Source organism: Anarrhichthys ocellatus, unplaced genomic scaffold (genome assembly GCF_004355925.1).
Source record: "Anarrhichthys ocellatus isolate YVR2014 unplaced genomic scaffold, GSC_Weel_1.0 scaffold4, whole genome shotgun sequence".
Taxonomy (NCBI): Eukaryota; Metazoa; Chordata; class Actinopteri; order Perciformes; family Anarhichadidae; genus Anarrhichthys; species Anarrhichthys ocellatus.
This window is the reverse complement of record NW_022280034.1, coordinates 671,509-680,458: the sequence shown is the minus strand read 5'-3', so window position 1 is coordinate 680,458 and position 8,950 is coordinate 671,509. Positions and strand designations below refer to the sequence as shown.

At 44.2% G+C, this 8,950-nt stretch overlaps 1 protein-coding gene across 1 annotated transcript in view; it reads left to right on the top strand.

Annotated features, from left to right (window-relative positions):
- Window positions 1–228: 228 nt before the first annotated feature.
- waplb (WAPL cohesin release factor b) overlaps window positions 229–8,950 on the top strand; it is a 23,167-nt gene continuing 14,445 nt past the window's right edge. The window contains exons 1-5 of the mRNA XM_031843408.1: window positions 229–557; window positions 1,315–1,808; window positions 5,324–6,074; window positions 7,497–7,909; window positions 8,182–8,306. Coding sequence (XP_031699268.1) covers window positions 1,337–1,808; window positions 5,324–6,074; window positions 7,497–7,909; window positions 8,182–8,306 — 1,761 coding nt within the window. The 5' untranslated portion in view covers window positions 229–557; window positions 1,315–1,336. The remainder of the gene's footprint in view (window positions 558–1,314; window positions 1,809–5,323; window positions 6,075–7,496; window positions 7,910–8,181; window positions 8,307–8,950) is intronic.

The following is an 8,950-nucleotide window of genomic DNA, read 5'->3' as shown; positions in this document are numbered from 1 at the left end:
TATATATATATCTCAAATATATGAGATATATATATATATATATGAGATATATATATATATATAATATATAATATATATAATATATAATATATAATATAATATACATGTATACATGCATGCCAACTGTGCTTAGCTAAAGTGTTCTTTCCGTATGTTCAACATGTGCTTTTAATTTGAAGGATATATTAACATGGTTCCGGTCACGTTCTCCTATCTCCGGCTAGCTTGACGCAGCGGTGTGAGTCCAATGGAAACCTTCGTCGCAACCCAGAGGAGACAATCGAGTGCTGATTTAGCTGAAAAATAGAAGTCGATATAATCATATGGGGTTATAAACTGCATCTGTTCTCATCAGTCTGGGTTTGCGGTTCTAGCCGTTGCGTTTAAAATCCGCTATTTTACCGTTAACGTTGTCCGCTCGGCCTTGTTTATATTTGTGCAGCTTGAAGCAGGCCCGGAAACACCACAGAAGAAGAAGAAGCAGCAGCAGGCCTGTGCGAGTTTAACGTTTCGGGTCCGGAGTGTGTTTTGTGCGGATCGGCCCTTTAGCTCACCAAGTAAGTATATAAATAAGTATATAAATAACACCCGATGTTTGTTTACGGTCTATGTTTTGGAGTTTTGGCTTGTGTTAGCTGTTAGCTCTAAAGCTAGCTGTTAGCTTGAAGCTAGCGACGGCTCCAGTCTCCTGTGTTGAGCTTTTTGCTAATGCTAACGTTAACAGTAACTTAGTGCGTTATATTTGATATTTACTGCTTGATTTGTGTGTTTTAATGTATTTCACCTCATTGTGTCCTACCAGCGCTGATGTTAGCAGTATGTATACTATATATATAATAATATATAATATAGTATGTTAGCGCCATTAGCTCGCTGCTAAGCTAACGTTAGCTTTGTTTTGTCTCACCAGCTGGCTGAGAAGAACTCGAGCTGTTTGCTAGATATTCTCACACCTCGCTGACGTTACGTCATCTATTTTATTAATCTGATTATACATTTAATTTGCTGCTTAGAATGATACAAATCATCAAAAACACATTTTATTATTTGGGAGCAAAAACATTGAGAGAGAATATTTATTTGAGTTAGTCGTTTATCAACTTGACTGGTCAATGTTGTTGCAAACTTAAGTAATACAAGTTATGTAAGTGTCTACATATTCTCACACGTGTGTATGTGCGTGTGAGAATATGTAGACACACATGCACACATATTCTTGATGTGAGGAATCACATCCGTGATGTCGGTGACAAACAGTCCTATGAACTCTATTGTTATCGTGTGAACTCTGACCTTTCTGCTCTCTCCTCTCAGAGAATATGACCCAGATGCCACAATGACATCCAGATTTGGTAAAACCTACAGCCGCAAGGGAGGAGAGGGCACGTCCAAGTTTGACGAGGTGCTGTCCACCAAGAGAGGCACCCTGAGCACCAAATGGGGCGACACCACCTACAAGGCCAAGGTGGGATCCAAGCGCGTCGGCGCGCCCAAGAACGACTCGGTCCTGGAGGTTTACAAGAGGCCCCGTCCGAGCGGAGACGGCTTCGAGGATCCGTTTGGATTTGACAGCGACGAGGAATCCAAGCCGGTTTCGTCTCGCAGTGGAAACAAGTCGTCGCCCGCTAAGCCGAGCTCCGCAGAGCCTCCGCAAGCGGAAAGGCCGGGGCTGTCTCTGTCCAGCCTCCAGGGGGGGTCCCACGCTTTGACGTCTGCTCGAGGGACGTCGTGGCTGCCCAATGACCAGAACCAGCCCAGGGTGGTGGAGGACACGGCTCAGTTCTTCAACAGCAGCAGTGCCAGCATAGGTAAGACACACAATATGAAACCTTTAAAGCCTGAACCTGGACTACGACTGCATCTGCAGTTATTCAGTATCAACTCATCTATTCATTAATGTAGTTGCCCAATGTCTAAAATGTCGTTAGAGGTCTTTAGAGGACTTTAAAGTGGTGTCCTAGTGGTACTAATTTCATTAATCGGCAGTAAAAAGACAGTGACTTTATATTTATATTAACAGAACAGCGAATGACATGACGACGGCTTTTCTAGATTTAGTACAGCAACGTATTGATTGGTGTTTAAAGCACACAACAACCCCCGATTTAATTTAGTTTAATTTAATTACAGTGTGGTCACAATGCACTCGCTGAATGTGCTGACGTGTGATGCTCTAAATGCTCCGTACTTTGGTCTTTTGATATAGTGGCGTGAATAATATTCTTTGAATCTATTGATGTCAACTCTGAGCGGCTTCTGTCGGGTGGTAGAAGTTAAGCCTTCACTGAACTTATTTATTATCTGAACTTCTGGCCGGGATGAGCTCATCGTGAGCCCTGATTTTCATTCATAACGGATTGAAAACAAGCGTCGATGGACAGATGCCATCTCTCCGTCTCATCCTGAGGCTCGTGTGAACCAAACACACATTAGTTTTGGCACAAAACAAAAATCATTAAGTGTCTTCCCTTCAGTTTCTAGATTTAGAAGAAATCAGTGTTGTAGTTTCTCTACACGCAGCCGGTCGCTTTCAGCTCGATTGCTCCTCAGCCTTCCGTGACTGCTGCTGGCCTCCTGCCAGAGACGAGAGCCACTCGAACCGACTCCCAACGACAAGCTAGGCCTCTGAGCACGGTCCAGTGCTGGGACACTGAGCCACATGTGAAGGGATGCCAGCGCGATGCTGAAGTTCATCTGAAACTCTGCCACGGCTATGTTGACTCAGTAAATAGGTCAAAATCCTTAAACAAATACTACTTTAGATAAAGTATGGCAATACTGTAGAGTTGGCTGTTGCTACTTTCAGACTGGTGTTTATATTCAAGAAGATTGTGAAACACTGTTAAACAATTAACTGCAAAAACTACATCATATAAGAAGCTGGTTATCCCCTCTGTCCGACTTTTAATGAATCCACAAAATGTACAAAGATAATGAAGAGATATACTTGAATTTGTTTATTTAATCCTACATTAAACGTTCTGTGTGTCAGGAAATATGGATTTCATGGTTTTATTTCGGTGAATCTGAATTTGTGTTTCAGAATGTAAAGTTCTACATGACGTTTGGATGTTTAGTTCAGACCAAATTGTGCCGTGTTCTGCATTATTGGATGTCCTGAAGTAAATCCTCAGGATCAGGATTGAGGCCAATCTGCTATTCTTCACATTGAACATTGTCTGTTAGCGTCTCTTAAACCACCTCGCTGTCGTCCTTTCAAACCACTGTTAGTCATTGTTGTGAGAGAAACATGAAGTGACACAAAGCGAACAGAAGCCTCTCGTTGTAGTTGATATGTGGACGTGTGTGAGCAGAGATTTTCAGGCTTTCTAACTTCATTAGTTTGTCCTTGATGGGTATGAAGAGAGGCACACATAAAGGAATAAACCATTCAAAGTGTCATTAAATGTTCTCCTATTATAGTGTTGGTGTTGCCATGGCAGATATATATTTTACATGCAGAGAGATTAAGCTATAAAACCAATTTTAATAGATTTACGACTCGTAGGCTAAATATGCACTGTGCAGGTTTTGATGAAACTGTTATTTAAACATTTCGTTGACGTTAAAGCTGTGGTGGCACACCCAGCTTCCACTTCACTCTATCAGGGTCACCAGTCGTTTTGGGGCTGACTGTATCATCACAGACGGTTTATTTAAAGGACGTGGCAGCGTTGAGGATAAGACTTCACGTTGTTCGTGGTGGACTTTTTTTATTACTGAGTAACTGGTTATGAAAACCACTGTGAGGTGGTCAGAGTGCAGTAGTTAGTTTAATTCATGAAAGAATGGTGTTATGATCGTATTTAAGACTTCAGACTGAGCATATTTAGGGTTAGATTAGTTCTCTAAGGAATGTTACACGATGAAGCTCATCAGTCCTCGACTGAGTCCTCACACCCCCACAGCCCGTGTGTCCTTGAGCAAGACTAGAACACCTCCTCCTCCTAACGCCGCCCTCTCTGGATACCTCGACTAACGGCCTGAAACAAGTCCAATGATCGATCAGACTTCACCATCTTAGACCTGCTAACTGTCTAACAGAGCTCCTGGTCGTCCACACTAACTATGTGTTTGTGCACAACGCTCTGTTGGTTGCAGTCTTCTCTGAAATGCTAGAGGGCGGACAAACTAAATATGCAGAAATCCATCATAACGTGAGGGATGGACGGGTTGTGCATCTCTTCCAGCTGTCTGCTGGTCTCCAGTGACTCTGTTCATTTGTCTTTTCACAGCGTTACACTAACTACTGATCCTCATTTCACAGCCGACACTGTTGCTGCTCTACAGCAGTTCACACAAATGCACTCCATTCTGCAAATGTTTTATCCTTTTATTTCTCAAATTTGCATTTGTCAAATCCGCTGTGAAGACAGTGAAGCAGCAGAATGGCCTACTTTCTAGGTCTGCTGTGCTTCGATAACACGGCCTTTACAACAACCCACAGCTGTTTCACAGACACAGATGTCCTCTGATGTTACGCTGTGGAGCAATTTCCTGTGTTTGCTCAGAGTAACGAGTCCACTGTTGTCACTCGCTTGTTATCTGTGACGACAGAAATGGCCACAGGGTGCTAATAGTGTGAGTGTGTGTGTGTGTGTGTGTGTGTGTGTGTGTGTGTGTGTGAGACCTGTTTTCAGTGTGTGATGGTGCTTTTTTTAAAATTGGTGCAATCTTTATGCACATCTCCGTTGTGCTCTTCAGCCTGTGAAGTTAACCAGAAGCACACAGTGTGTTGTATGGTTGTACAGATAGTATTGTGTAGGTTGTAACGCTCCAGTATTCACTATGAAGACATGGAGCAGGTTTGAAAACTGTGGACAGATGTCAGCTGTCTGGAGGTAACGTGTCGGCAAACACATTATTAAAGAATTAAATCTGATTGCCTTGAATTTAACAGCATCCATAATAATTCTGCATATCAACCGATTGACTTTCCCCTTTAATTGCTAAATTGTCCTTTTGTTCAGATCAATTACTCTGTTAGTAAGTCCGGTTCAGAGAATACAATGTGTTATTATATATCGTAGCACCACTGACTGTTGACATTGAGGCTGAAATAATAAGTCGATTAATTGGTGAGAGTTGATTATCTTTGGGGGTTTTGACTGTTTCTCGTCAACTTGTGATGTTTGAGTTTCACCATTTTCTGACATTTTATAGACTAAACGACTAATAATGAAATGTAATGCATATTAAAGTAGCTGTAAATATTACAAGCTGACATAGTTCATATTAAGGTTAAATAAACTAACTTCACTTTAAAACACACAAACATTTCTCTGATATTTTACTGATTCTGAGTCTGTTTTCTTTTCTGTAGGAAAGTCCCAGCAGACTTCCTCGCTGTCAGAGAACCAGCACAGCTACTCGTGGTACCAAAATGCTTCTGAGAGTGATAAGAAGCCCCTGGCGCAGACCACCACCCTGAAGACGGGGTCCAAGGCAGAGTCCACCTACGACTCCTGGGACGCCATCATGGGTCTCCGTCCGCCCTCGCCCAGCCAGGAACCTCGCAACCCGGCCCCGACGCTGTCCTGGGCTACAGCAGGCATCACTGTGGGCAGCTCTGAGCTCCGGCAGACCCGGCATGTTGAGATGCCCCCCTCTCCCCCACGGCTCCGGAGCCCCAGTGAGAGCCTAGAGGACCTAGGGGGCGACTCTGACTTCCTTGTGGAGCCGTCTGACTACTCCCAGACTTCCTCCAACGCCTCACTTGTAAGAAACTCTAACTGTCGGACTTACAGGAGGCCCAACAAACAGGGCTCTGGCAAAACCTCGGACTCCAGCGGCTCTGCCAGCACTGCTTCTAGCTCAGATCCTCCCAAGTCCACATCGGACGGCAGTAATAAGACGGCGGGTGGTGGTCGGGGACGGGGCAGGACGAGGGACTTCACGGTGATGCACCCCTCTTCTGTGTCCATGTGTAATGTCACCATCCAGGAACGAGGAGGGGAGGAGTTCAGCACCGACGCGGCGCCCTCTAGTGGTAGCAGCAGTGCCGGGTCCGGCAGCACCACGGAGCTGGGAGAGGCGGGATGGCAGCGGAAGAAGACGGAACAACAAAACACAAGGTAGAACCACAATCGTCTTTATTATTATTATTATTATTATTATTATTATTATGTTCAAATGGACCGGCAACAAGTGAGACGACTCTGTTTGGGTTTCTGAGGGCCGGCTGGATAATCTCATGAAGCCTGTTTGTATAAGGATGCCAAATGTGAGAAGAAAGCTTTGTTGTAAACATGCAGACATCTCCAACATGGGCGAGGAGGCAATTATAAATCATATGCAAGATCATAAACACCAGTCCTGTCACAACATCCTCTGCTCACAGAGTCACAAAGTCAAACACGGTCTGAAGATCTTCTGGAAATGTGAGGGTGTAGAGTTGTGCAGAATGTGTGTGAACCCTGGACTCTAGTGGCCGCTGGTCAGTTTTTAAACAAACATTGCCGTATTGCTTATTACTAACGCAGTACCAGTTTGATTTACTGCTGTCACAGGTTGCCGGTGGAGCTACTCATTAACGGGTTATAATGACAAATACCGGTTCAGCTTGTTTGCATTAAATCAAACCGGTTTGGAACACCAGACCTGCAGAACAACACCAACCTTTCAATCGTAACGTTTACTTTGACTGTTTTAGTTTAGTCGGTTCATAAACCAACGGAACTTCTTCCACTTCTACTCGAAACATGGCAGACTGAGGTTTAAGTACATTAGTCTAAAATGATGCACAAAGCCTCCAGAATGTTTACATTTGATGAAATGATGCAGCCTTAAAAAGTCTTTTGAAACATCACATAGCTTCAATAAAGAGCTGCACCAAACAGAGTATTCAGGTGCATTGTACTGTAACTCGGAGTGCAACAACCTGGAAGTGGAAACAGGGAGAAACCTAAACGTTTGGATTAAACCAGATTTCCTTCCTGTCTGAATTCTGTCTCCTTCAAGAACTGAAGACATTCACGGTTTCTCGCCGTCTGACTTCAGACTGATTTAAGTTTGTGATTAAAGGTTAAAGCAAATGTCTTGAACAGGGTTGTTTAAAGATGTCTGCTTACGCACACAGGGATAGTTGATCATTTTGTGAAGCTTTGCATTTCATGCATCCCCGAGGTTCCGGGTTTCATTTCTGACTGATTTCAGCATTCAATCATCTACGACATATCTGGCTTTTATACTTAATCCTCTTTATTTACCAAAGACAACAAACGCATTCAGGTTTGCTCTCAGTCCCGCGGTTGAAATGAACAGATTAGTTAGTCGACTGGGGAACAAACATTTGGCAGGTTGCTCCTTCATGTCGACACATTTAGTTGAAGCCTGAAGTTGGAAACTAATGAATTCACTTGAGAGGTTTACAGACTTCACTGCAGGATGCCGACTGAGTGAATCATTGAAAAATGTCTTTTTTTTAATTCACAAACCAGCTTTGTCATTTTCCTAACTGCAGGACGTAAAGCATGTTTTCTCTGACCTGTCCTCAGGTTCAAACCAACCCAGACAAAGCCAAAGAAGGACAGTAAGCCGGACCTGTTTGGTTTCGAAGACGCAGACGCTCATCAGGAGGAGAACAGCGGCGACAACTCAGACGGACGATCCAGTTACAAGATCCAGTACTTCGGCTTTGACGACATGAGCGACAGCGACGGCGCTGACGACGATGACGGCGCTAAAGAGAGGAGGAGGGCCAAGAAGGCTGCGGCCGCCCAAAAGAGAGAGAGAACCCCGGTGGTAGAACCCATGGAGGAAACACTGACTGAAGAGCCGCCGGATCCCTTCGAAAACCTGGAGAGGCTGGAGAGACTGGAGAGGCTGGAGAGACTGGAGATGCTGGATCGACCGGCAGCCAAGGAGAACAAGAAGAACTCTGAGAGGCAGGACAGCCGGATACGAGCAGGTCAGAACACATACATGTGTATGTACTGTATACATATAGGGTAGTTTGGATGTTTTGAAGTGTAATTGTGTGAGAAGATGAGCTAAAAAGCGTGACAAGCAGCATAACTGGATATAGACAGAGTCACTGTTATTTATTACTATGAAGTATCTGCATTAAGGGTCTAATCCACAGCTAATGTATTGCTGATGTGATGCATGTAGTAAAGGGTTCCACTCCTCCTGACTGGCTGTGAAGTTCTGGTTGATGGTGACTGTGTGTTTGGTCTGCAGACGTGATGGACTTCTCAGAGGACGGCCTCAGAGTGGTCGCCGGGGCTCCCAGGAGGCCGTCTCCGGGCAAAGCCACCGAGAAGAACCCGGACACCTTCCGGAGGATCTTCAGCGCGCACAAGAAGGTCAGAAACAACGCCACGTTCACCCACGTCACTGCTAACAGGCTCACACCAAGGCTCACACTGCATACACATACACTATAGATCACCGCTAGCTTTCATGTTACAGCCTCAAACGTCACTTGTTAGAATCCATGGATCTGCTGTGAATGTGTAGACCAGGAAGTATAAATATAATGCAAAATACTGACAATAATCACGTCGTCCTGCTGCCGACTGGTGGTTTGATTGATTCCATGTCATGTTCTTGTCAATAAATCCCATAAAATGAGCCAAACCAACAACAACAACATATCATCTTCATCTTCCTGCTCCGTCGTTGTCCAAACACTGTAGCAAACACATCAGTGAGCCACACTGGGTCACGTTGGTGTAAGAGCCACATGTGTGTGTTCATGTAGTGGATGTAAACTAAACGGAGCAGCCTTTATTGATTTTATATTGACTCTTAAAATGAGCTGTATTTCACTTTTGACTTTTAAAGATGAGCTCAATAGTACTCATCTGTTAGTATGGTGGCTCACGTGGGTCATTCTGTGTATGTGAAGCATATTTAAACCCTCAACTTTAAAACCTTTCCTCGTTACATTTCAAAAAGAGGTGTGTGTGTGTGTGTGTGTGTGTGTGTGTGTGTGTGTGTGTGTGTG